The 23,682-nt window shown below is 38.1% G+C and overlaps 1 protein-coding gene across 2 annotated transcripts in view; it reads left to right on the top strand.

Annotated features, from left to right (window-relative positions):
• The window catches only part of MBIP (MAP3K12 binding inhibitory protein 1), a gene marked incomplete at its 5' end in the record, with an annotated part of 43,807 nt that extends 32,800 nt beyond the window's left edge, over positions 1-11,007 (top strand). Inside the window, one exon of one of the 2 annotated variants that reach the window (XM_079698913.1) lies at positions 10,463-11,007. In XM_079698913.1, coding sequence (XP_079555039.1) covers positions 10,463-10,567 — 105 coding nt within the window. In that variant the 3' untranslated portion in view covers positions 10,568-11,007. Of the gene's footprint in view, positions 1-10,459 lie in introns of both variants that reach the window. The other variant, XM_079698912.1, reaches the window with a different exon arrangement.
• Between the last annotated feature and the right edge of the window lie 12,675 nt (positions 11,008-23,682).

Here is a 23,682-nt window from a genome sequence, read left to right as displayed (position 1 = left end):
CTTTCTGTCTCTCTGGACGACTCTGCAAGAGCAGAAGGTTGGTCTGACCCAGGCTTCTGTCAAATTACTGATTCTATTCTGGGTCCTAGAGCATGTGAAATTTTGTGTGTGCCCTTTAAGAGTGAAGTCTTTATTTCCCCAACCCTGTGGGATTCCCAAAAGCCATCCCTGCTGGCCTTCAAAGCCAAATGCTCTGGGCTGGTCTTTTCTCTGCACTATATGTTGGTTGTCTTTTAATTTATTGATGATTTCCTTTGCTATGCAAAAGCTTTTAAGTTTGATTAGGTCTTTTTGTTTATTCTTACTATTACTTCTTTTGCTTTGGGAGACTGATCTAAGAAATGGCTGTGGTTTATGGCTGAAAAATGTTTTGCCTGTTTTTCTTCCAGGAGTTTTATTGGTGTCATGTCCTATATTTAGGTCTTTAAATCATTTTCGGTTTACTTTTCTATATGGTGTGGGGGAGTGACTTGATATACATATAGCTATCCAGCTTTCCCAGCACCACATGCTGAAGAGACTGCCTTTTTTCTTTTCTTTTAACATCTTTATTGGAGTATAAGTGCTTTACAGTGGTGTGTTAGTTTCTGTTTTATAACAAAGTGAATCAGCTATACATATATCCCCATATCTCCTCCCTCTTGCGTCTCCCTCCCACCCTCCCTATCCCACCTCTCTAGGTGGTCACAAAGCACTGAGCTGATCTCCTTATGCTATGTGACTGCTTCCCACTATCTATCTATTTTACATTTGGTAGTGTATATAAGTCCATGCCACTCTCTCACTTCGTCTCAGCTTAACCTTCCCCCGACCTGTGTTCTCAAGTCCATTCTCTACATCTGTGTCTTTATTCCTGTCCTGCCCCTAGGTTCTTCATAACCTTTTTTTTTTTTTTTAGATTCCATATATTTGTGTTAGCATACGGTATTTTTCTCTGACATACTTCACTCTGTATGACAGACTAGGTCCATCCACCTCACTACAAATAACTCAATTTCATTTCTTTTTATGGCTGAGTAATATTGCATTGTATATCTGTGCCACATCTTCTTTATCCATTCATCTGTCGATGGACACTTAGGTTGCTTCCATGTCCTGACTATTGTAAATAGAGCTGCAATGAACATTGTGGTACATGACTCTTTTTGAATTATGGTTTTCTCAGGGTATATGCCCAGTAGTGGGATTGCTGGGTCATATAGTAGTTCTATTTGTAGTTTTCTAAGGAACCTCCATGTTGTTCTCCATAGTAGCTGTATCAATTTACATTCTCACCAACAGTGCAAGAGGGTTCCCTTTTCTCCACACCCCCTCCAGCATTTATTATTTGTAGATTTTTTGATGATGGCCATTTTGACTGGTGTGAGGTGATACCTCATTGTAGTTTTGATTTGCATTTCTCTAATGATTAGTGATGTTGAGCATTCTTTCATGTGTTTGTTGGCTATCTGTATATCTTCTTTGGAGAAATGTCTGTTTAGGTCTTCTGCCCATTTTTGGATTGGGTTGTTTGTTCTTTTGATATTGAGCTGCGTGAGCTGCTTATAAATTTTGGAAATTAATCCTTTGTCAGTTGCTTCATTTGCAAATATTTTCTCCCATTCTGACAGTTGTCTTTTCCTCTTGTTTATAGTTTCCTTTGCTGTGCAAAAGCTTTGAAGTTTCATTAGGTCCCATTTGTTTATTTTTGTTTTTATTTCCATTTCTCCAGGAGATGGGTCAAAAAGGATCTTGCTGTGATTTATGCCATAGAGTGTTCTGCCTATGTTTTCCTCTAAGAGTTTTATAGTGTCTGGCCTTACATTTAGGTCTTTGATCCATTTTGAGTTTATTTTTGTGTATGGTGTTAGGGAATGTTCTAATTTCATTCTTTTAAAAGTAGCTGTTCAGTTTTCCCAGCACCACTAATTGAAGAAGCTGTCTTTTCACCATTGTATATTCTTGCCTCCTTTTTCAAAAATAAGGTGACCATATGTGCGTGGGTTTATCTCTGGGCTTTCTATCCTGTTCCATTGATCTATCTTTCTGTTTTTGTGCCAGTACCATACTGTCTTGATTACTGTAGCTTTGTAGTATAGTCTGAAGTCAGGGAGCCTGATTCCTCTGGCTCCGTTTTTCCTTCTCAAGATTGCTTTGGCCATTTGAGGTCTTTTGTGTTTCCATACAAATTGTGAAATTCTTTGTTCTAGTTCTGTGAAAAATGCCAGTGGTAGTTTGATAGGGATTGCATTGAATCTGTAGATTGCTTTGGGTAGTATAGTCATTTTCACAATGCTGATTCTTCCAATCCAAGAACATGGTATATCTCTCCATCTCCTTGTATCATCTTTAATTTCTTTCATCAGTGTCTTACAGTTTTCTGCATACAGGTCTTTTGTGTCCTTAGGTAGGTTTATTCCTAAGTGTTTTATTCTTTCTGTTGCAATGGTAAATGGGAGTGTTTTCTTAATTTCACTTTCAGATTTTTCGTCATTAGTGTGTAGGAATGCAAGAGATTTCTATGTGTTAATTTTGTATCCTGCTACTTTACCAAATTCATTGATTAGCTCTAGCAGTTTTCTGGTAACATCTTTAGGATTCTCTATAGTATCATGTCATCTGCAAACAGTGACAGCTTTACTTCTTCTTTTCCGATTTGGATTCCTTTTATTTCTTTTTCTTCTCTGACTGCTGTGTTTAAAACGTCCAAAACTATGTTGAATAAGAGTGGTAAGAGTGGGCAACCTTGTCTAGTTCCTGATCTTAGTGGAAATGGTTTCAGTTTTTCACAATTGAGAACAATGTTGGCTGTGGGTTTGTGACATATGGCCTTTATTATGTTGAGTTAAGTTCCCTCTATGCCTACTTTCTGCAGGGCTTTTTTATCATAAAAAGCTTTTTCTGTGTCTATTGAGATGATCATATGGTTTTTATCCTTCAATCTGTTAATATGGTTTATCACATTGATTGATTTGCATATACTGAAGAATCCTTGCATTCCTGGGATAAACCCCACTTGATCATGGTGTATGATCCTTTTAATGTGCTGTTGGATTCTGTTTGCTAGTATTTTGTTGAGGATTTTCGTATCTATGTTCATCAGTGATATTGGCCTGTAGTTGTCTTTTTTTGTGACATCTTTGTCTGGTTTGCGTATCAGGGTGATGGTGGCCTCATAGAATGAGTTTGGGAGTGTTCCTCCCTTTGCTATATTTTGTAAGAGTTTGAGAAGGATAGGTGTTAGCTCTTCTCTAAATGTTTGATAGAATTTGCCTGTGAAGCCATCTGGTCCTGGGCTTTTGTTTGTTGAAAGATTCTTAATCACAGTCTCAATTTCAGTGCTTGTGGTTGGTCTGTTTATATTTTCTATTTCTTCCTGGTTCAGTCTCAGAAGGTTGTGCTTTTCTAAGAATTTGTCCATTTCTTCCAGGTTGTCCATTTTATTGGCATATAATTGCTTGTAGTAATCACTCATGATCCTTTATATTTCTGCAGTGTCCGTTGTTACTTCTTTTTCATTTCTGTTTCTATTGATTTGAATCTTCTCCTTTTTTTTCTTGATGAGTCTGGCTAACGGTTTATCAATTTTGTTCATCCTCTCAAAGAACCAGCTTTTAGTTTTATTGATCTTTGCTATCGTTTCCTTCATTTCTTTTACATTTATTTGTGATCTGATCTCTGTGATTTCTTTTCTTCTGCTAATTTGGGTGTTTTTTAAATCTTCTTTCTCTAATTGCTTTAGGTGTAAGGTTAGGTTGTTTATTTGAGTTGTTTCCTGTTTCTTGAGGTAGGATTGTATTGCTATAAACTTCCCTCTTAGAACTGCTTTTGCTGCATCCCATAGGTTTTGGGTTGTCGTGTTTTCATTGTCATTTGTTTCTAGGTATTTTTCGATTTCCCCCTTTGAGTTCTTCAGTGATCTCTTGGTTATTTAGTAGCATATTGTTTAGCCTTCATGTGTTTGTATTTTTTACAGATTTTTTTTCCTGTAATTGATATCTAGTCTTATAGTGTTGTTGTCAGAAACTATACTTGATGTGATTTCACAATTTTCTTAAATTTACCAAGGCTTGATTTGTGACCCAAGATATGATCTATCCTGGAGAATGTTCCATGAGCACTTGAGAAGAATGTGTATTCTGTTGTTTTTGCGTGGAATGTCCTATAAATATCAATTAAGTCCATCTTGCTTAATGTATCATTTAAAGCTTGTGTTTCCTTATTTTCATTTTGGATGATCTGTCCATTGGTGAAAGTGGGGTGTTAAAGTCCCCTACTATTATTTTGTTACCATCGATTTCCCCTTTTTGGCTGTTAGCATTTGTCTTATATATTGAGGTGCTCCTATGTTGGGTGCATAAATATGTACAATTGTTATATCTTCTTCTTGGATTGATCCCTTGATCATTATGTAGTGTCCTTCTTTGTCTCCTGTAATAGTCTTTATTTTAAAGTCTATTTTGTCTGATATGAGAATTGCTACTCCAGCTTTTTTTGATTTCCATTTGCATGTACTATCTTTTTCCATCCCCTCACTTTCAGTCTGTATGTGTCCCTAGGTCAGAAGTGGGTCTCTTGTAGACAGCATATGTACAGGTCTTGTTTTTGTATCCATTCAGCCAGTCTGTCTTTTGGTTGGAGTATTTAATCCATTTACATTTAAGGTAATTATTGATATGTATGTTCCTGTGACCATTTTCTCAATTGTTTTGGGTTTAGTTTTGTAGGTCTTTTCCTTCTGTTGTGTTTCCTGCCTAGAGACGTTCCTTTAGCATTTGTTGTTGAGGTGGTTTGGTGGTGCTGAATTCTCTTAACTTTTGCTTGTCTGTAAAGCTTTCGATTTCTCCTTCAAATCTGAATGAGATCCTTGCTGGGTAGAGTAATCTTGGTTGTAGGTTTTTCCCTTTCATCCCTGTCCTGCCACACCCTTTTGGCTTGCAGAGTTTCTGCTGAAAGATCAGTTGTTAACCTCATGGGGATTCCCTTGTATGTTATTTGTTGTTTTGTTGTTGCTGCTTTTAATATTTTTTCTTTGTATTTAATTTTTGATAGTTTGATTAATATGTGTCTTGGTGTCTTTCTCCTTGGATTTATCCTGTATGGGACTCTCTGTGCTTCCTGGACTTGACTGGCTATTTCATTTCCCATATTAGGGAAGTTTCAACTATAATCTCTTCAAATATTTTCTCAGTCCCTTTCTTTTTCTCTTCTTCTTCTGGGAACCCTATAATTCGAATGTTGGTGCGTTTAATGTCCCAGTGGTCTGTGAGACTGTCCTCAATTCTTTTCATTCTTTTTTCTTTATTCTGCTCTGCACTAGTTATTTCCACTATTTTATCTTCCAGGTCACTTATCTGTTCTGCCTCAGTTAATCTGCTATTGATTCCTTCTAGAGAGTTTTTAATTTCATTTATTGTGCTGTTCATCATTGTTTGTTTGCTCTTTAGTTCTTTTAGTTCCTTGTTAAACGTTTGTTGTATTTTCTCCATTCTATTTCCAATATTTTGAATCATCTTTATGCTGAATTCTTTTTCAGGTAGACTGTCTATTTCCTCTTCGTTTGTTTGGTCTGGTGGGTTTTTACCTTGCTCTTTCATCTGCTGTGTGTTTCTCTGTCTTCTCATTTTGCTTAATTTACTGTGTTTGGGGTCTCCTTTTCACAGGCTGCAGGTTTGTAGTTTCCGTTGTTTTTGGTGTCTGCCCCCAGTGGGTATGGTTGGTTCAGTGTGTTGTGTAGGCTTCCTAGTGGTGGGGACTGGTGCCTGTGTTCTGTTGGATGAGGCTGGATCTTGTCTTTCTGGTGGGCAGAACTGCATCCGGTGATGTGTTTTGGGGTGTCTTTGAACTTATTATGATTTTAGGCAGCCTCTCTGCTAATGGGTGGGATTGTGTTCCTGTCTTGCTAGTTGTTTGGCATGTGTTATCTAGCACTGGAGCTTGCTGGTCATTGAGTGGAGCTGGGTCTTCGCGCTGAGATGGAGATCTCTGGGAGAGCTCTTGCTGATTGATATTATGTGGGACCGGGATGTCTCTGGTGGACCAATGTCCTGAACTCGGCTCTCCCACTCAGAGGCACAGGCCTGACACCCGCCCAGAGCACCAAGCCCCTGTCAGCCTCACGGCTGCTAGTGTTGGAGGGTCTCCTGCATAGGTGGGGGGCAGTTGTGGCTCACCACAGGGGCACGGTCACTGGCAGCAGAAGTACTGGGAAGTAGTCCTTGGCTTTAGCCCTCCTGGAGTCTGTCATTAGCCCCACCAAAAAAACTGTCTTTTTTCCATTGTGTATTCTTGCCTACCTGGTCTGTAGATCAATTGACCATAGGTGCATTGCTTTATTTCTGAGTTCTCTGTTCTGTTCCATTGATCATATATGTCTGGTTTTTTTGCCAATACAGCACTGTTCTGGTTATTGTAGCTTTTTAGTATAGTTTGAAGTCTGGAAGTGTTATACCTCCAGCTTTGTTCTTTTTCTTCAGGATAGCTTTGCCAATTCTGGGTCTTTTGTGTTTCCATGTAACTTTTAGGTTTATTTGTTTTAGGTCTGTGAAAAGTGTCATAGGTATTTTGATAGAGATTGCATTAAATATGTAGATTGCTTTGGGAAGTATGGCTCTTTTTATCAGCATATAGGTCTTTCACTGCCTTGGTTAAGTTATTCCTAGGTTTTTGTTTATTTTGTTTTTTTGTTTTTGACACGGTTTTATATGGGCCTTTTTAAAATTTTTCTCTTTCTGATATTTCATTATTAGTGTAAAGACATGCAATAGATTTCTTATATTAACCTCATATTCTGCTACCTTACTGAATTCATTATCAGTTCTAATAGTTTTTGTGTGGAGGCTTCAGGGTTCTCTATGTAGAGTGTCATCTGCAAATAGTGACAGTTCTAATTCTTCGCTTCCAATTTGGATACCTTTTATTTCTTTTCCTTGTCTGATTGCTGTGGTAGGACTTCTAATACTATGTTGAATGGAAGTGGTATGAGTAGGCATCCTTGACTTGTTCCTGAATTTAGCTGGAAGGCTTTGAGCTTTTCACCCTTGAATATTCTGTTGGCTGTGGGTTTGTCATAAATGGCCTTTATTATGGTGAGGTATTTTCATTTTGTGAGTTTTTATCATGAATAGATGAATTTTTTCAAATGCTTTTTCTGCATCTATTGAGATGATCATGTGGTTTTTGTCTTTCCTTTTGTTAATGTGGTGTATCACATTGACTTGCATATGTTGAACCATCCTTGTGACTGTGGTATGAATCCCACTTGATCATGGTGTGTGATCCTTTGAAGGTATTGTTGGATTCGGTTTGCTAATATTTTGTTGAGGATTTTGCATCTATTAGAAATATTGGCCAGTAATTTTCTTATTTTATAGTGTCTTTTTCTGGTTTTGGTATCAGGGTGATGGTGGCCTCATAGAATGAATTTGGGAGAGTTCCCTCCTCTTTGAGAAGGATAGGTATGAGTTCTTCTTTCTATGTTTGGTAGAATTCCCCAGTGAATCCGTTTGGTCCTGGACTTCTGTTTGCAGAGAGTTTTTTTTGTTTTGTTTTGTTTTTTTAATTAGAGATTCTATTTCACTTCTGGTGATTGGTCTGTTCAAATTATCTGTTTCCTCTTGACTCAGTTTTGGCAGGCTGTGTTTCTAGAACCTTGTCCGTTTCTTCTAGTTTGTCCAATTTGTTGTCATATAACTGTTCATAGTATTCTTTTATTATTTTTTGTATTTCTGTGGTATCAGTTGTTATATCTCTTCATGTCTTACTTTGTTTGGGTCCTCTCTTTTTTTCTTGGGAGCCTGGCTTAAGGTTTGTTGATTTTGCTTTTAAAAAAAACCACCTCTTGGTTTTGTTGATCTTTTGTATTTTTGTTTGACCTCTTTTATTTATTTCCTCTCATCTTGATTATCTCCTGCCTTCTGTTGACTTTGGGTTTTGTTTGTTCTTTTCCTAATTATTTTAGCTGGTATGTTAAGTTGTTTAGGATTTTTCTTCTTTCTTGAGGAAGGCCTATGTCCCTATGAACTTCCCTCTTAGAACTGCTTTTGTTGCATCCCATAAATCTTGTAAAGTTGTGTTTCTTATTTCCGTTTGTCTTGGCATTTTCTGATTTCTTCTTTGATTTCATCATTCACCCATTGGTTTTTTAGTGCATGTTCTTTACTCTCATTTTCCTGTTTTTGTCTTTGTGGTTGATTTCCTGTTTCATACCATTTTCAGTAGAAAAGACACTTGAAATAATTTCTGTCCTCTTAAATTTGTTGAGGCTTGTTTTGTGACCTAGTATATGGTCTATCCTAGAGAACATTCCATGCGTGATTGAAAAGAATGTATATTCTGGGTTTTTTGGATGTAGCATCCTGTAGAAATCAATTAAGTCCAATTGGTAAATAGTGTCATTTAGTACCTCTGTTGCCTTACTCATTTCTGGTCTGGATGAGCTGTCCATTGATGTCAGTGGGCTGTTAAAGTCTCCTAGCATTATAGTTAACTTCTCCTTTTATGTCTGTTAGTATTTGTTTTATATATTTTACTTAACTGTTTCTCCTAAATTCATAGAGGCAGAAAGTTATCTACTGTGGTCTTCTTGAAGGATTGTTTCTACGTGAGGACATTCCTGTGTAAACTGTATCCAGTGTCTTTGGTGCAAGGGATGGTTTTAGTATGGATGACAGCCATGTCTTTCCTCTGGGTGTGCTGGCCATTATCCCCTTAATAGGGGATATGGTTGGTGTTGGAGTATCTAAAACCTGTGCAGGGTGTGAGGCAGGGCTTTCTCTCTGCTGTTGCTGTCACTGCCCTGTCAAGGGTGGGGTCTATTTCACAGTTGTTGTAGAAGTCCAGAGGGTTGGGTTAGATCAGGCTCCTGTGTGCCCTGCCCCAAGGAGGTGATTGCTGAAGCAAGTGAGGCCTGTGCAGTCAGAGAGAACCTATGCACTGCCTGTGTAGGTGTTTGTGGTTCTGCTTAGAAGCAGCCCAAGGCTGCATGTTTTCCTCTACTGTATTTGTCCCAGATCTAGTGCAAAGGTATGGCATGGAGGAGTGTTGTGACTGCACTGCTGCCTGAGATCTGGGCTGCCTCTGTGGCAGTCTTCTCTTAGAATCTAGCACTAAGCTGCAGTGTGGACTGGCCATTCCAGCACACTCTCACTGGGAGACGAACCACTGTGTTCCTGAGTGCTCTGACAATGGCTGCCCCACCCGGATCATACTCTAGGCACCCTGTTCTGTCTCTGCATCGCTAGACCAAGTCTTTTCCCAGGGTTCAGTTGGCCCAGATCTCGCAGGCTGTGGTGTGGAGTGAACAGGGCCGGGGGTGTTCACCCCTTCAGATTGGGAAGTGTAATGAGCCACCAGTGCAAGGCTCTCTCCACCCTGATTATTGTGAAGCCTGCACACGTACTCCTCCTGGGTAGAGTCTAGGTTTCTCCAGCCCTTTTCTCTGTCCCAGTGGATTTCCCAGCAGGCAAGGGCACTTCTCACCCCTGTGCAGGACCCCAGGACTGGAATTCAGGATTGTGGCCTAACCTGCTTTCTCCCCAATGCCAGGGTCCACCCATGCCAACCTTCTCTTCCTTACATATTCCTCCCAGGGGCACAGGTCCTGACCTGATGTGTTTTTTTTTTTCTGTCCTACCTGGTTTCCTAGAGATCTTCCTTGCAGCTTTGGCTGTACAGTTCTTCTGCCAGGTTCCAGTTAGTTTTCCATGAGAATTGTTCCACATGTAGATATATTTTTGATGTGTGAGGAGGTGAGCTCCACATCCTCCTACTCTGCCATCTTGATCCCCCTCTAGGAGAGGTAGTTGATTGCAGTTAATCAAAAGAGAATTTCCAGTTATTTTAAGCACACGTAGGGAGAGGGACTATGTAAGTTGGTTTTTTTTTTTTTTACTATTGGTTATGAGAATAGTCAGTTGAAAAATGTTTTTACAATCCTTTCAAAAAGTATAAAAGTTCATATAATATATGAACATATATATCCATAGTTGCAAACTAAACATTTAAAAGATGCAGCTACTACCCACACACTTATGGTCAATTAATCTATGACATAGGCAAGAATATACAACGGAGAAAAGACAGTCTCTTCAACACGTGGTGCTGGGAAAACTGGACAGCTACTTGGAAAAGAATGAAATTAGAACATTCCCTCACACAGTATACAAAAGTAAACTCAAAATGGTTAAAAGGCCTAAATATAAGACATGAAACCATAAAACTCTGAGAAGAGAACATAGGTGAAACAGTCTTTGACATAAATTGTAGCAACAGGAGAGCTTAATCATTAGAAAAGCAAAAGTAAGAAATATTTAAGCCTTATTTTATGCCTTTAAATTTATAGTATAGTCAACATTAATGTATAGTTCAGTTTTTAACTTCTCATGAGAAAAGGGTATTTACCATGCTTTTGGGTATTTTATATATTTATAGAACTTTATCTGCATTAAGATACTTCAGCAGTTTGTGTTATTGTTTACAGCAGAACTATTCACTGGCTGAACTTGATGAGAAAATTAGTGCCCTCAAGCAAGCTCTGCTCAGAAAATCAAGAGAAGCAGACTCCATGGTGACACATCACCTTCCATGAAAAACTCCTCATTGTCATTTTACTTTTTTAGACGTGTGTATAACTTACTTACATTTTTAGATATGTGTGTATAACTTACTTACATATCCACTTAATTAATTGCAGTGTATTTATTAATGTAGATGTCCCTCTGAAATCAAGGTGAGTCCACTTGGCAGCAAGCAATCTTCAAATATTCCAGTGTACTTTAAAATAGTTAATGCATTGAAAATAGCATTGTTGGAATTTATTCCCTTCTGTTTTAAAGGAGGTACTTTGGAAATTGAAAAACTTAATTTGAAAGTACATCTTCATGTGTATGTGTGTGTTTACCACAGAAAGGTTTATTTTGAATAGTGATATTTAAGAAGACTTTATATTTGTAACATTGATATTAACCAGTTTTAGTTTAAACCAGTACTTTGTACATAATAGGCATTCAATAAAAATTTGAAGTGAGTTTTAAATGAATGCATATATTCTTTTCTAAGTGTCAATTTAATCTAAATAGTAGATCATACCTTTTATCCCCTTATTGACTGTGTGACCTTAACAAGTTACTTAATTTCTTTGTGCCTTAATTTCCTTATCTGTAAAATGTAGGATAATATATCCTACATTTGTTATGAACAGTTGTTGAAATCATGCATGTACAGCTTTTGAAACTGTCTGGCCTAAGAGAAGTGCTTAGTAAACGTTAGCTATTACTATTGACTAAAACCAAGTGTGTCTTTGGAAAGTAATTAAAATGTTACAACTATATAGTCCCTCTCCCTTGAGAGCCTCACCTTTTTGGAGTGCCCCAGTTTTATATTAGGCAGTACCTATATTTCCATAGTTGCAAACTAAACATTTAAAAGATGCAGCTACTACCCACACACTTATGATCAATTAATCTATGACATAGGAGGCAAGAATATACAACAGAGAAAAGACAGTCTCTTCAACACGTGGTGCTGGGAAAACTGGACAGTTACATGGAAAAGAATGAAATTAGAACATCCCTCACACAGTATACAAAAGTAAACTCAAAATGGTTAAAAGGCCTAAATATAAGACATGAAACCATAAAACTCTGAGAAGAGAACATAGGTGAAACAGTCTTTGACATAAATTGTAGCAATATTTTCTTGGGTCAGTCTCCCAATACAGAAGAAATAAAAGCGAAAATAAACACATGGGACCTAATTAAACCTGTAAGGTTTGCATAGCAAAGAAAGCCATCAACAAAAAGACAACATACAGAATGGGAGAAGATACTTGCAAACGATGCAGCTGATGAGGGGTTAATATTCGAACTATTTAAACAGCTCATAGAATTCTATCAAAAAAACCCAGTCCAATTAAAACATGGGCAGAAGACTCGAATAGACATTTTTCCGAAGACAGAGATGGGTAACAGGCACATGAAAAGATACTCAACATCATTTCTCAACTAACTACCAGAGAAATGCAAATCAAAACTACAATGTATCACCTCACACCGGTCAGAATGGCCATCATCAAAAAATCTACAAACAATAAATGATGGAGAGGGTGTGGAGAAAAGGGAACCCTCATACACTGTTGGTTGGGATGTAAATTGGTGCAGCACTGGGGAGGTTCCTTAAAAAATTAAAAATAGAACTGCCATATGATCCAGCAATTCCTCTCCTGGGTATATATCCAGAGGAAACAAAAACACTAATTTAAAAAGATTCATGCACCCTAATATTTATAGCAGCACTATTTACAATAGCCAAGAAATGGAACCAACCCAAGTGCCCATCAACAGATGATTGGCTTAAGAAGATGTGGTATATATACACAGTGGAATATTACCTGGCCATAAAAATGAAATAACTGCCATTTGCAGCAACATGAGTGGACCTAGAGAATATCATGCTTAGTGAAGTCAAACAGAGAAAGACAAATACTTATGGCATTGCTTACATGTGGAATCTAAAAAAATACAAATGAACGTAATACGCAAAACAGAAACAGACTCACAGACCTAGAAAACAAACGTGCCATCATCAAAGGTGAGGGGGAAGTGAGGAGGAACAGATTAGGGGTATGGCATGAACAGGAACTATGTGTAAAATAGATAAGCAACAAGGATTTACTGTATAGCACAGGGAATTATACCCATTATCTTGTAATAGTCTACATTGGAACATAATCTGCAAAAATAATCACTATTCTGTACACCTGGAACACAATATTGTAAATCCACTATACTGCAGTAAAAAGAAATGTTTTTTTTAAAGCAGGTGTAATCAAGGAGCAGATGTTTAGCTCAATAATTGTTTGGTTGCAAGAATCAGAAATCTACCTAAAGTAGCTTGTAAAGCAGAATTGTTCAAAAGCATCAGAAACCTGGAATTTAATTGCAGGAAGTATAGCTTGACAGTGTGGCATCCAGAAAGTTACCAGTGGTTCCGTTCGTCTCTTTCTCTGTGTCTCTAGCTGCCTCTGGCTCTGCCTAGTTCTGTCTCTGTCCCCTACCCTCCTTGTTTTCTGCTCTCCCTCTCCCTCATTCTTTTTCTATTACACATAAGCATCTATGCATCTGCTTTATTCTCTGTGAACTGGTTTCTCTGAAGGCCTCTTCATTTCTGCTTCCTCACATGGGTGACATGTTAGCCCTGTCTCCATCACCTTGGCTTGTTCATGCCTTTGAACTTCCATGGTGCACACTCTGAACCCAGCTCTATAGAGCCTCGCAACCCCATTGACCCCTGCTTGCTTACCTGTCTTTGTATCTTAGTTCAAGTCCTTCAGAGACTGAATCTCAGTGTCATCAGGGGTCTCAGTCAGCTGTGGCCAGGATGATGGGGCAGGACCTCTTCGTAGGAATATGCACTGTACACACAGTCTTGTACCATGTTTGTGGAAGCCTTGAAAATGGGGTCACCTGGTAAAAAAAAAAAAATGGGGCTTTAAAATCATTCCCAAGAACTGCATGTGGACAAGTTGTTTCCACTAATGTCTTACCACTATATTTCTTCCCTGCAGAACAAACTTATCCTTCAAGATAATCTTGCCTAATGTCATCCAGTGTTATAGGTACAGCAACAAATGTCTGCCCTTCAGTCTCTATCCAGTGCTTGTAATCACCATCCTGACAGAATGACCTCCTCTGGGTTTATTGGCACACTGTACTACGATCACATCAGCAATACAGTAGGAAAAACCTCAACAAAAATGATCGATGAGAAAAGGAGGATGACTTAGAGGTGGGGAAGAAACCTAGGAAACAGGATCATATACTGGTCACTAGTCTGCCCCTAAATAAATACCACGTATCTGTTGCTTGGCTCTTAGCAGTAGAATATGTTCCTAAGTCATGTCTGACAGTCCTAGGATCTGGCCATTAGAAGGATTTCCTTTTTCTGTTATTCTTCAGACTTACTCTTCTGAAGGACATTAGAGAATCCTCCTCTCTACAGTAAGTAATGTCTGGTGCCAGCATCCTTTTCTGCTTGAGTCGGAGCCTCCAGAAGAGGCCGTTGGCGTGAGCTGGTATAGTTGCTTGTTTAAGACAGGTTCTTCTGGTGATAACTACCCAGTATTTCAGTGGGCTTTCAGTCATTGTCTTTCTTGAGTGCATCACTGACTAAAAGGTGATGCCAAGAATTCTGGGGTGGGCGGGGGGAGTAAGCTTGCTCCCTTAATCACCAGGCCACCTAACGACCACTCCTTCAGGATTTTTGTTATTCAGCTCTTCTTAGACCCCATTATTCTTAATGGCTCTGTCCTCAAGAGAATAAAGGAGGAAAAGTGACTTGAAAGAGGACCGTACGACAGGAAGCACTTCTTCCCTAGTCTGCCCTTAAAAATCCCTCCCCTCCACAGGTTACATTCCAATCTAGGGACGTGTTTTACTAGGGTTTGGAAATTGGGGGCTGGGGGTAATAGGCATGCTCATCCTGTGGAAAAGGGCTGAGCCTCCCCAACTAGTCTAGCTATCATCCTTTCAACTGCTAGGCTCCTGAGCCCTGAGCTTTTCCAAATTCATGAATAATATCTGGATCTTACCTTCAACAATCGCAGCAGAAGAGAATTCCCTTTATGAAACATAGATATGTAATTTCCTGCTTTTTCCTATCTACTTTTAGCCAGACAACCTGGTACAGAAAACTCGTTGCCACTGACTTTTAATTATGTCCAAAGGGAATTAACACATTCCTACATTTCAACATTTGATTACTTAAATCTGAAGCTTTGGCTTTAGTGACATGTGGCTTGGGCCCAAGAGGCTTTGGGCAGTTGTTTAGGTATTTTGCCACCTCTTACTTCTATGCCACCCGTTTTCTATGGAATTGGGAATTCTCTCTCTCACCCCTGCCTTTACCCCATCCCTCTGCCTTGACTCCACAGCTAGTTCTACATAGAGCCTATTACAATCCTATTCCTGGCACTCATTTCTGTTTTAGGGATTTCTTGTTTCCAAGAAACAGAAAACCAATTCTGACTTAAGTAAAGGGGTGTTGTTAAAAAGAACGTGAATAATTCAAATTGCAGGAAGTTCAGCCAGGATTGGTTACCCTCTTGCCCGCACTGGGGCATGTTGTCTAGATTCTGCATACCTGCTTCATTCTGTTTGTAGCTTGGCTTCTCTGAAAGATGTCTTCTTTCCTGCCTCTTTGCAGTTTGATTTTGCTCGAGACTTTGGGCTCCATGGCACTGTTAGCTTAGACGTAGCCCTTTGGTTCCAGTGTCTCGTGTTTGTTTCTTATGATTCAAAATCTGGAAAAAGAGGAATTCATATTCTCAACTTGGGTCAGCTGTCCACACCTGGGCCAGTTATCTTTGGCTTGAGTGTTAGGATCTAGAAGAACAGAAATAGCCACACTTGCCCAGCCCTATGGGGAAAGAAAGCATGGGCTGGGACCTCTGCCCCTGTGATCTCTGCCGCTTTATAAAGTTTTTAGTTCTTTAAGAAGTACTTTTTTGCCTGTTACTTTAACTGAAAACGTTTTATGATTGTTAACCCTAGAGATACCATCTGGGTCCACTGGACAAAATTTTAGTTTTTGTTTTGTTCTGAGCAACTAACTATTTATAAGGATTGATATTTCATGACTTTTACTTTTTCTTAATATTCTCCCAGGGATAAAGAGAAAATCTACTTTTTAAAAATATAATAAAATTCATTATATCTTTCAATCTCTATGCATGTCCATTGGACCCTTTTATAACTCTAAGATACATTATGGAATCTCAGTGACTTAATTTTATTCAATTTTTCCTACATCTTTTGAGATATTTTACTATTTCATTAGCTCAGGAATTATTTAATCATTACTAATTAATTATACCCATGTAATTATTTTACAATAAATGATCACTATTACTTCATCCTTAGTTTTCATATCGCATTGCCCCCAGTATTAACATCATCTTTTAAGAAGGTATAAAATTCTGGAAAGACACCAGCTTTTGAGTCTTTCTTTTTTTTTTTAAAAGGCTTTCAATGAGTAGTACCGTTGAGAGTTTAGAATGTTTCATTTTGACCATAATGGCAAGTAGGAGAACATTAACAGAGGAATTTTCACAATTATTAAGAGAATCAGAAGGTGAATGCAAAAAGAGGACAGTCTAGATCCTAATGATGTTGATGAAACTGATGATGTAGGCAAAACCTCAGACCATGAGTCTTCAGGTACATATTCTAAATGAGTTTTCTCAAACTCAAGAATGGATGAGTGAACCATACATTTCTAAGGACAACAAGCAAATATGGTATTCTCATCCACTTACTCAACAGGAAGCGCTTCATCATGCAACATTTTACGACAAGGACCTGGACCATCTAATTTTGCTAAGTAGATAGTTTGGCAGTATTCTTTCACCTTTTATGATGTTTAGCCACCAAAATTTACTTGATATAGTTCCTAAGTGAAATATGCTGAAGACAGGTATGTACACAAATGTGACTGAAAGTAAATAAATGATGTAGAAATGAAAAAATTACTGGACTTATTCTAATTTGTACTTTTAAATCAAAAAATTAAAATGTTTTCCAATTCATTGCCATCCTTCTTCAAAAAATTATGTCAAAGTGTTTTAAAGTATTGCATTTTGGTAATGCACATGCAAGAAGAACCAGAGTAATGATAAGCCAGAACCTAATAGAAACGTATTTGAAATCTGGAGTCACAATTAACAAGATGGATATATTCCAGGTTCATGCATGGCAGGTAATGAGCCGTTAGTTAGCTTCAACTGACATTACTCATTTCAAGTATATATAACTTCAAAGCCAAAAAAAAAATGAAATAAAAATTGTGTTTACTGTGTTTAAATTCTTTTTAAAGTTTTAAATTAGGCTATCCCTTTATACTTCTGTAAATTATTCATGATATGACTTAAAATATATAGTTTTAAATTTTAAGATTAATGGACACAGATGGTAATGGTGTTTTTCCTGGTATGTTGAGAATTAAGATATATTTTTAAAATATGAAGAGCTTTATAAAATTCATATGCCAATATTAATTTTATAATAGTAGCAAAGTAAAAAAATTATCATGTATTTAGGCAAGATAAAATCACTTTCCAAGATTTTTTTTTAATGGTTTCAAGAAATTTAAAGACATGAGGTCACTTCCCCATGCAGTTTCTCTAGGAAACTTTAGTCAAAAGGAATGAATAAAATTGTGAGAAAATCCTTGGGTTGCAAAATATTCACATGCTTATGCTTTTTTTTTTTTTTTGCGATACGCGGGCCTTTCACTGTTGTGGCCTCTCCCGTTGCGGAGCACAGGCTCCGGACGCGCAGGCTCAGCGGCCATGGCTCACAGGCCTAGCCGCTCCACGGCATGTGGGATTTTCGCGGATCGGGGCACAAACCCCTGTCCCCTGCGTCGGCAGGCGGACTCTCAACCACTGCGCCACCAGGGAAGCCCTATGCTTTTTAAAAAGTAAACATTTAAGTTGCTTTCTCTACGTAAAAAGTTGGTATACTTTCAAAAACAACCCATCCTTGTAGGACAAAATGCTTCAAATGTTCTTTACTCATTTTTTATAACTTGTAGTTCTTGGTAAACACAGAACTGTCTGAGAAATTTATTTTATTATAAGTACTATTTTCTTGTCTTTAAATGGCCTTCCTGGGATGACCTTAATCTACACTGCTATAAATCACTAGGAAATAGAAAATTTTTCCAAGTTATAAAAAATTAAAAGTTTGAATATTGATACAAGTTTAGACTATCATACAGTAGTTAAGTTAATAATAGATCTTTGCCATTCCAGAACTGTGAAATTAGCCCCCTTTTTAAAAAGTATGAACTATTTCAAACATACAGAAAAGTACAGACAATAATATATCAAACAATCATTTCCCATCATCCTACATTAACAGGTGTTAACATTTGCCATTCTTACTTCAAGTTTTTACTTTTAAAGAAATAGGCCAAGTGGAGATACAGTGAAAATCAATCTCCCTCTCTCAGAGGGAACTACAATCCTGAAGTTGGTATGCATCATTTTCATGCATTTTTTTTAGTACTGTTTTGTTTTTAATATGTTATTTTAATTGTATCCTACTTAAAACTTGCTACTTTTCACTGAACACAGTTTTTGAGTTTTAACCATATTGATTTATGTATATCTACTTTACCTATTTTAACTGTTACTTAATATTTCAAATGTATGAATAAACTAGAGTTTCTATGTTCATTTCCCAAACGAGGGACATCTAAGTTGTTTCCACTCTTTTTACTTCTTGGCTGGTACCCTGAAGTACGGGTGGTAGCCTCTGGAGTGGGTAGATTTCCAAAACACATAGCTTCCAACCTTGGAAAACAAGCTACCGTAGAGATTTTCTGGAATGTAATTTTAAAACAGGGATGCAAATTAACCAGTCATTTAATACGGATAGAACCAAATATTTCAAAAGGTAGTTAGGAAAGTTTAACCAAGCATAAAATGTATGCTCAATTTTTAACTGTGAAAATTCTGTTTCTTTCCTGTATCATCTCAGTTGATTTAAATATTTAAGGCTTAATAGCATGGGAAGTATGCTTTAAAATTCACTGTTGCTAAAGAACTTCAGCCTTCACGTGGCAGCCTATTAAATAGCTGCTATTCACCACCCTTTATTCCCCCTTGTTCTTGGAACTGTGATCTCATTTTTCTGTCTCAATAGATAGACAAGCATAGATGACTTCTCATGCCAGTTAACAAATCTGGAGAAAAAAAATGTGACTGATGCTTGAAAAGTCATGGCCTCTGACCTTTATTTGCCTTTATAAACAAAATTGGGAAAAACAAGAATGGAATTGAAAAGGCATTCTGTTAACCTTAGTCTGCTGCCTAAGGCTATCATCCTACTGTGACACTATGGTAAAAAAGGAATTATGGAAAATTCATTTATTCACTCAACTTATATTAAGTAACAAGCACAATAAAGGGGCTGGGTATACAATGATACGCAAAACAGATGCAATTGCTGCCCTCAGAAGCCTTAAGCAGTATATGTCCTTATCCACAGCATTGACAACAGCCCTAGTTACTTCTTTTCAAGAAAATTAGGGGGATCTGGAAATGCCAAGAAGCATAACTAACATGACCAAGAGAATGTATGAATGAAAATAACCAGAAAAGCTCACCATTAGGATTTGTATATCTGTAATATTATGCTGCTTTTGTATGCAAATTACAGAAAACTCTTACTCAACTGGCTTAAACAATGAGAAGTTTATTACACATAAAGAGAAGTCCAAGATAGGTTAATCCACTAGTTTCATTAAAGACCCAGGGTCTTCCCATCTTTCTGCTCTGTCACCTATAAGCCTTCACGGTGGCAAGATGGCTGCCACACTTCCAGGCATCACATCCAGATAAAACAATGTAGGTAGGACAGCAGAAGAAGCTGTCTTGTGATACTTCTTCTCAAGTGTCTCTTTTTTTATGAGACTTCCTCTTTTTACATCTCATTGGCCAGAACTGCATCCCATGTGCCTTCCCAAACCAATGACTGTCCAGAGGAATTACATTTCCATAACTGGCTTAGACTAATTTAGTTCAGTTTAAATTATTGAGCACCTACATGCCAAATGGCCTCTACTTTTAACTGAAAAAATAAGTAAATGAACAAACCAAATAGAGGACAGATATTGTGTAAAGCTCAGGGATATACAGACAGTGATGTAAATGGGAAATTAAAATCCCTGTGTTAAATAAATTGATCAACTAATTTGTTTTTAATGTTTCCATGTGACTATGTTTTGCAACTGGGAAAGAAGGTCAATGTTGGGAGATGCCTATTTCCCCATTAAGTCTTTCTCATAATTTCTTGGTCTCAGAAAAATAATTACAAACCTGAAACTTCAAGTGGGAAATAATAGAAATTAGGCATCGCTCAATATTTAAACTCTTGTTCATTTTATCAGTGAAACACCATTACTGAACGAACACTTTCTTCCCTCAAGAAATAAAAATATGTCTCTGACTCTGTTTTATATTGTGCCAACAAGCCAAATTTTATGTTTTATGTCAGTGACAGGGTAGAAGGAATTCTTCTTGTATTAAATAATACTGCTGACAATAAGGAAGTAATCCCTTTGGTTTATGTTTTCAAGTTACCTTCTCATACAGTAATCTGAATTGTACCACGTTCTTACTCTAGGAAGGGGTAATCTGCTGCATTGATTCCTCATTTTTTTAGATGTGAGAACTGGGATGTGTTGAAAGGTAAAAGCTTTGCCCAAGGGCTTCATGGCTAAGTAGTTACAGAATCAGGATTAAAACCTAATTACTTCTCCTAACCCAAAGCTTTTGGATCAGTTTAGCAAAGTTTCATGTAACTTAAAATTATTTGACCCTCTAAAACCTTTTAAAAGAGTAAAAAAATAATTCAGAATCTCTCTTCTAAATAAATTCGAATATAACGTCTTCTTTTAGACCTTATCCTTTCCAGTGTAGCCCCAGCTTTTAGGTCCCTGAAATCTAGGAACTTTAGATATATTAGGTTCAAAATATTTCTGTTTCAAATGTTGCTATCACCTTCCCCTTATTAGAAACTGCGACATATTCCACATGAACTCAGAATGTGGCAAGCCTTGGCCTAGACACGTGTGTGAACTTAAATCGTATTTACATCTTGATTCAGAAAGAGCCAAAAGTCAAATTTAAAAAAAGAACCAGATTGACTAGAATGGGATCCTCAAGGACAAATTGGAGAAGAAGCTCACTAAAAGGATCATTGTATAGGAAAAATGACTCTTCCCACTTTCCTGGACTCCAGGAGGGTTAAAAGTGAAGATGTTTTAAATCTATCACACTTCACTTCTTTTTTTCAAAAGTGAAGGATAGGTGACAGGAAACTAAACACAGCAACGGGTTCAAAGACAGATATTTTCTAAGTAAAACTAGAAGGAAGGAGCAACAATTTCCTTAAGAGGATGGTGACAAGCCGTTTCTCCTTGGGAATGCTTATTTAAATGGAGATTACAGAGAGCACAAAACTGACATCTCCTGCTCAGACCAGACTCCCCTCCCCATGGCGCACTCGGATCACCCCTGAGGCGTCCTGAGTCCCAGCAAACTCAGCACTTCCGAAACTAGACTCCTGATCTTTTCCTCTGACCCCTTCCCGTCACATCTTTCCCATCTCAGAGATGGCCACTCCCTTCTTTCTAGGCCCTCAGATCAAAACCCACCTTTAACCCTTACCTTCCTTTCATCCCCCACATTTAATCTGTCAGAAAATTCTGTTGTCTCTTCAAAATATATTCAAGATCCAACCATTTCTGTTCACTTCTCCACTACCACCCCAGTCTGAGCCACCATCATGCCAGTCCCCTAGGTAACTGCAAAATCCCCTGTGGGTCTCCCTCCCTCTGCCCTGGCTCCTTCGTCTCTCTTTTCAACCCAGCAGCCAGAGTGATCCCTTAAAGTCGGGAGTCAGTTCACATCACTTCTCTGCTGAGAGCGCTACAATGGATCCTTAGTTCACCCAAGAGAGAAAACAAAATGCTTCCAGAAGTCTACAGGGCCCAGCAGAACCCGCCTAACCCCATCCTTCTGTGACGGTCTCCTCTCCACTCCTCGGCCTCAGACACTGGCTGCCTTGATGCCCCAGTGTGCTCACCACATGCCTATCTCTCGGCCGGGAATGCCTTCTTCAGATTGTCCCACATGCCCTGCACCTCCTTTGCTCAAACCTCACTCTCGATGACATCGACGTGCCAGAAAAAAACACCGGACACCATTTAAATTTTCAATTCAGATAAGCAATAAATAGCCACGTACATCCCACAAATACTGCATGGTACACATGGATACTAAAAAAAAAAATTATTGTTTATCTGAAATTCACATTTAACTGGGTGCCCTTTTGTTTTGTTTTTGTTTTCTTCTAAATCTGGCAACGCTACAGTGGATTCTGTCCCCACCCAAGTACATCCTGCCTTCCCTCTACCCTCACATTCCAGATTCCTCTCACCTGCCCTATTTTTGTTCCTTCCCTCCTAACAGTTTCTTCTAACAAGCTACATGATTACTTAAATATCACATTTATTGTCTGCTCCCTCTTCTGGAAAGTCATCTCCATGTGAGCTGTTCCAGCGTAAAAGCAAATTTAATTTGTGATCGAAGAATTTTATTTTTCAGCATATTTGTTTTCCACTGTTTTGAAGGGTTGAAAGCTTTTTTTAATGAAAACACTTGGAAAAACATGGGCACTGCTATCTCTCTATCCTTGCTATTTGCACAATTTAATACATATGCACGTATGTTAATATAATTGATTTCCACTTAAAGCTAACCGGCTGCTGTAAACTGTAGAAAAGAGGTTTGTCTTCCAAAAAATACACCAGACACACAGCTGACAAAATAGAAAATTCCCATGGGGGAAAATGACCTCAAAAAAGAAATCCAAACACTGTGATTGAATTTCCCAATTATGCCTTTCTTTGATAGCCACCAACTACGGATATATATTTTAAATTAATGAACTTTGTTTCTGCAGCTAGACAGCCATCTGTTGAATTCTATAGCTTAATAAAAGCTATAAAATATGTGACCACCTTGTTCTTTGTTGATTCCTTCATGTACTTATTCATTCAACTTACAGCTGTTGTTCAGCTGCTGTATGCGGAGCACTGTGTCAGGCGGGGGGGTGGGGGCGAGTGGGAGAAAGACCCTTGAGAGGGAAGAAGGACCCAAGTCCAAAGGGCCCAGTAAATCAGCTTAAGGAGCCGACGGAAGGAGCAGGGGAATGGCCCTGTCAGACTTGCTCCTTAGAAAAATTACTCTGGCTTCTGGCTAGAGCATGGGGAATAGATTACTATTGTTCGCTACATTACACTTAAGAAGATATTATTATAAACAGGGTCTTAACCTTAAACCTCTGGGCCTTCAAGTAAAAATGTCAGAAAAGGGCCCCTTTGAAGAAACCACAGTAGATCTATTTTAAATACCTTATTACGGTCTGTCGAAACGTAGTTTTTAAAGTTATTATATAAATAGGAAACATCTGCAATTGTATTCGATTCTGTGAATTTTGACTAATGGAGAAGAGTTCAAAATGGAGAAAAAGGAAGAAAGACCTGACACGAACTAACAATTGGGAGGATTTACTCAAGCCAGACAGAGGATGAAGACCTCATGCATTATCTCGTTTAACCCTTACAGTCGGCTGAGAGGTTCTTGTATTATCATCCTCCTTTGTAGATACTGGATCTGAGATTCAGAAAGGTGAGTACGGCCTTCTGCAAGGGGCAGGGTTGGCTAACCCGCCCTCACCCTCTCTAAGCCCATGTTTTTTCTCTACAAAAAGCTGCAAATACATTTATGGTGCAGCTAAGTTAGGCAGCAGATGGATTGGGGAAAGGCTGAGGTAACCTTGAATAACAACAGAATAAAAGGGGGAAAATGGTCAGCTAAAGCAAAGGCAAACATTTAATTGGAAAAATAAAATAAGCGGAATTATCCTTTTGATAAGAGCAAAGAAAGGCAAATTTTCTTCTCAAATGAAGAGATATGTGAGGTGGATAGACCTAGAGTCTGTCATACAGAGTGAAGTAAGTCAGAAAGAGAAAGACAAATACCGTATGCTAACATATATATATGGAATTTAAGAAAAAAAAATGTCATGAAGAACCTAGGGGTAAGACAGGAATAAAGACACAGGCCTACTAGAG

This window comes from Hyperoodon ampullatus (assembly GCF_949752795.1).
Source record: "Hyperoodon ampullatus genome assembly, chromosome: 3".
NCBI lineage: Eukaryota > Metazoa > Chordata > Mammalia > Artiodactyla > Ziphiidae > Hyperoodon > Hyperoodon ampullatus.
Note: the sequence above shows the minus strand (reverse complement) of the source record. Positions and strands in the feature narration are given on the sequence as shown.